This window comes from Gregarina niphandrodes, assembly GCF_000223845.1.
Source record: "Gregarina niphandrodes unplaced genomic scaffold scaffold00040, whole genome shotgun sequence".
Taxonomy (NCBI): Eukaryota; Apicomplexa; class Conoidasida; order Eugregarinorida; family Gregarinidae; genus Gregarina; species Gregarina niphandrodes.
In genome coordinates, this window is record NW_011646043.1 from 38,488 (window position 1) to 43,220 (window position 4,733).

Below are 4,733 nucleotides of genomic sequence, written 5' to 3' on the forward strand. Positions count from 1 at the left end.
GCCGAGATGGGCACAGACCACACGGACGCTTCGGTATCATCTGACTCTTCCAGCAACTTCTTCAAAGCTGTTGTTCTTACCAAGTAATATACCGCCTCGTCTGGCGCCAGCTCCAAAGTGTGTGGGCATAATACCTTCTGTATCGGCTTCATTTGCAACAACAACAACCCACTGATCCCCGTCATCTATGCAACCATACGACCGACAACCCCTCATTTTATTTTTGCTCCGTAATTCTTTCCGCTATTGTGGAAGAATTTCGACATACCGAAAAAGAGGCCGAAAATTACTGAAAAAAGCCTCGTAAGAAGCATTCCGACATAATATGGGTTGGTAGCATTCCCGACCCCTCGTTTCAACCCCCTCATGCCACTCGGTGCATGATCGATAATGACCACAGTGGGTGCCGCTCCATGATCACGTAATCAAGGCTCTCCGAGTATTACTCATTTCAGGGTTCTCTCGGGGTGCTCGATACGGGGGCGGGGTCGGTGGAGGGCGCAAATGGTGCAGTTTTGGGTGTGAGCTCAGGTCCTGATATAGCGGGGGTCTAAAAACTGTACCGCGCCCAGGAAGGTACCTGGTTCCTTTTGCGAGGTCGGAACCGAGGAGATCCGGACAGGGTCAGGGATCTTTTTCGACTATCCCAGGAGTCGAATTTCTGACTTGAACAGTTCCACCTTTGTCCAGCTTAATGTGAAACGGCTGTTGGTAACCATGATCAGATGTCTCAGGATGGCGACGTAAAATGGTCATTCAGTCCCAAAAGGCAAAAAATAGCAAGAATGTGAATCACTATGTTAGGGTCGCCCTCACACACGTTGAGTGTTAGGTCGAATTATCGCATTGGCACATCAGGGTTCAGGCCTTGACCGTCTGACTGTCAGAGCCCTCGCGTCAATGCCGTCCGGTCTTGTCCGTTCCAGCAAGGTCCGATAGAATCGTTCCAGCAAGGTCCGATAGAATGCCCCAGCCAGTGGTCACTGGTCATGTCGACGTAAGGGAAAGGGTCAGCGTGGGTCGAGGAATAACTTTAGAGATATAACAGCGGAAGTTGCATGTGGTGACGTTGTAGTCCGGGCGGTCGAAGGCAGAGACATGTTGCGCGAGCGAGTGTTCGTTGGAGTCGAAATCGAGGACATCGCCCCAGACGAACTCATCACCGGTTTGACCTTGTACGAGACAGTTGAGGATGGCGAAAGAGCAGGAGGTGCAATTTGGGTCGTGTAGAGCGGGCAAACGTGTGTGAGAGCATGCCTCATTGAGTTCGACATTTTTGTGCACCTCGGAAGCGACATCCTCGGGTTCGACGCCGTCCAGGTACACGTGGAGTGTGTCCGCGAGTTTCCTTGCTGTGCGTTGGAGGCCAACGCTCCGTGGGTCGCAGGCCACGCCACATCGTTTCGGCGCGTTGTGTCGGACCACCGCCTCCCACACGGTGGGTAGATCGTACTTAAACGGCGATCGGAAGTAGTAGCACGAGGGGTGGGGCGCCCACGAGGAGGGAGTTGTCTTTTCGGTCACGGCGTTTGGCGTGTTGGAGTCGGAGCAGACGACGATGCCGGAGAAGCCATCGCACCATGGGGCGTTTGACCATGCGTCAAGACTTGCAGGTAGCGCCGTGGCGGCGGTCGTATTCCAGGCCTTCGCGCACGCTTCCGCCGGAGCACGGAGTGTGGCTAGAGCGGCCGGCGCCAGAGGGTCGTCGGCATAGGGGTCGACGCCGTCGAAGAGACCTAAGAAGAAGGCACCGAGGACGGCACCGGTAGTCAGACCGGCCGCGGTGGTAAGACCGACTGCGAGCTTAGTTTTCCGGGACCAGCGACCACCAAAGCTGCAGCCGCTGTTGGGCTGGCTGGTTTCTAGTTTCACATGTAGAGGTTCGTTGTTGAGTACGGCTCGCCAGTCAGCGGGTAGGTTAAAGAGGTGCAGCCGTTCAGCGGCAGTTAGGCGTCGTGCACTAACAGTCTCGGGCACTTGCCAAGGGTCTGTCTGAGCCTCTTCCTCTTCTCTTTGTGCGAATAAGTGGGTTGCTAATTCCTGCAGCGCCATGCCAAACGCCTCTTTACAAATCAGGTCAGACAAATCCGGGTCCTCCCACTCCAAATATTGCTGCAGACTGTGTCCCATCAAACGCTCAACACGTCCTGTCACCGTCGGCGACTTCTTATGAAATACATGTAACCTGTGCGCATCATTCAACCAATCAAAACGAGATGGCGACCAAGACACCGATCCAGCAACGTCTATCAGTTGGGTTGATGAACTCAGCTCCATCGCACCCAGCTCCATCGCACCCAGCTCCATCGCAACCGGGTCGGCCTCTGCTGCTCGCTCTCCGGCCATAAACTTCTCCACCGGCGCAATCACCGCAACTTCAACACTTTCCCCAGATGACGGATCATCAACACATCTCACCATCAACATCCGCACCACACAACCCTCCGTACTCGAACGCAGCCCATCCTCAAGCAATGACGCCACCAACACACACCAGTTACACACACCCCCCGTCACACATGCCAAGCCTTTCATAATTTTAAACCTACCACTGCTCCGGATCAGGCGGATCAGGCACCATTCCGGATCAAGAAAAAGGTGGGCGCTCACAATCATAGATATGTTTTGAGAAGATGGCGCGCGACTGGGTGGGAGCTAGGTCCACGTACTCGGAAGGTCGGGTATCTCGACTTCGGCCCCGGTGTGTATGTAACAGGCATTTGGGCCGTGACAGAAAAGGGTTTTCATCCTCCTCCTTTCCGATGTTACGTCACGTCGTTCGTCCGCATCTCGGTGGTTTCCGCGGACGCTTTCTTGCGACGCTCGGCGTCCTCGTCGCAACGGGTGCGCTCGACTATCTTGCTGACCGTTTCCAGCTTATCGCCACCTGCCTGGAGGCCGCCGTCCTTGCGGCGTCTCTGTCACGAAGTGGACGGGCTTCCCATAAGCGTCTTGGTAGTACGTTGTGCCGACACATTCCTGCAGTAAGCCATGCATGAGGCCACCGTTGTCGCAGCGTGAGTGAGCTTCACGCTGTTGGACCCTGGTTTGTTGTGCCATATCTTCTCTCGAACCAACCCTCTCCGCTGCGGCGACAACAGCCAACACCGGCACCCCGTGCCAGCTCTCATGTGTTTTGCTCCGACCCCTCAGACGGCAGGAATCACCGATACCCGACTGAATCCTCAACGGATCCAACACGGTGCAGTGCACACGTGTGTCCTAAAGAGTTGGTAACTAAAAAGAGCCAGATAGCAGGTAGGCCTCTAGCTCGCAGAGGCTCGCGGGTCCGGTGGGGTGAGCCATCTGACACAGGACACTGGCATTGGCTGCCAGCGGTCGTCAGTGATGACGTCCAGAAAGGTTGGTGAGGGGTTCTGTAGTTGGTCTCCGTTGCCGGTCACTCCGTTGCCGGTCACTCCGTTGCCGGTCACTCCGTTGCCGGTCACTCTGTTGCCGGTCACTCCGTTCCAGGGTGCGTTGTATAGGGCGTCTCGATCGCACCAATGCGGGCGTCCATGTTCGAGGTGAAGGTCGAGCTCGGTGAGACTTTCGGGGGGATCGTCGGGGAGCTCTTCGGCCGCGATCGCGATGAGTAAGTCGTTGGCGCCAAAGTGAGGAGTGAATGTGCCCTCGAGGACCTCGTCGTGGCGCCAGAGCTCGGCGTTGAGGCGTGAGTACCAAATGCAGCGTTTGTGGGCGTTACGGCCAAGTTGTTCGAACAGCAACGAGGCATAGCCGGGATTTGAACTGGGGAGTCCAGCGCGCGGCGCGCGAAAGCCGACAACGGCTTTATGCAATTCCAGCGGCGAGACTTGAGTCGGTACTCCAGCCACGCGCAACGCACCTACGGAACTTTGCACGGTATTCACATACCACTGTTCCGCACGCGCACGCGCAGCCCGCACCGCCCTCAACCGCACCAACCGAACACCCCGCTCCGGCGACCACGTCGCCCACCCCGCCGGACACAATACCTTCTGCACCGCACACAACGCCCACGCCCTAACCGGACACCTTCCCCGACCCAACTGACAACCCAACATTTCTATTTATTTTTTGTTCGGAACCCCCCCCCCCTCACCGCCCGACGAGCTACTGGGCCAGGAGACATGGCATCCCAAAGTCTGACCCCAGACCGGTAAGCACACACTTCGGGGTACAACTGAATTTCCAGGGTATTAAGAAGTGAGGACCCAACTTCGTATACTCGGTTGTAGTGTCTGCCATCCAAGAATGTTGCACCGGCGGCAGACACCGGGGAAATCAAACTTGTACGGACAGCCGCGGCTATGACAGCTCCCTCGGGACCGCCTCCTGGCCGCGGTCATCTGCGCAAACTGCTCAGCCGTCGAGCTTCTCGCTCGAACTGTTTCCAGCCGTCGAGCGACAGCAATCTCTTCCGGTTCCCCAGTAAGCCGCACTCCGATGCGCGCATGAGGAGGTCAGTTCGGCTTCAAACGTAACAAACATTATTCCCAAAGCCACACAGGTGTGTGAAAATAACACGGACAATAAAAAGGAGTTCCTTCGTGACCAGTTGGTCACTGGGTGTCATGGTTCTTGGTCCAGGGGCCGGTGCGGAATGTGCAGACCCTGTCGCCGACCTGAATGATTCCGACCCAACCGGTCTCGAAGGCCGTGCCGACGGCCTCAGGATGTGGCGGAGGATTCTGCCCTTTCGCTGCCCACGCGTTCACCACCGCCGCACTGTCGCCGAAGGCCGCTCGGAA

At 56.6% G+C, this 4,733-nt stretch overlaps 2 protein-coding genes across 2 annotated transcripts; both read right to left on the reverse strand.

Moving 5' to 3' along the window:
* Positions 1–987: 987 nt before the first annotated feature.
* On the reverse strand, positions 988–2,535 carry GNI_145130 (putative transmembrane protein; the record flags this gene model as incomplete). Its single annotated transcript, XM_011135841.1, has 1 exon — positions 988–2,535. The coding sequence occupies one exon, from the start codon at positions 2,533–2,535 to the stop codon at positions 988–990; it is 1,548 nt and encodes a 515-aa protein (XP_011134143.1).
* Positions 2,536–3,266: 731 nt separating this feature from the next.
* On the reverse strand, positions 3,267–4,046 carry GNI_145140 (hypothetical protein; the record flags this gene model as incomplete). Its single annotated transcript, XM_011135842.1, has 1 exon — positions 3,267–4,046. One exon carries the CDS (start codon positions 4,044–4,046, stop codon positions 3,267–3,269), a length of 780 nt encoding a protein of 259 aa, XP_011134144.1.
* Between the last annotated feature and the right edge of the window lie 687 nt (positions 4,047–4,733).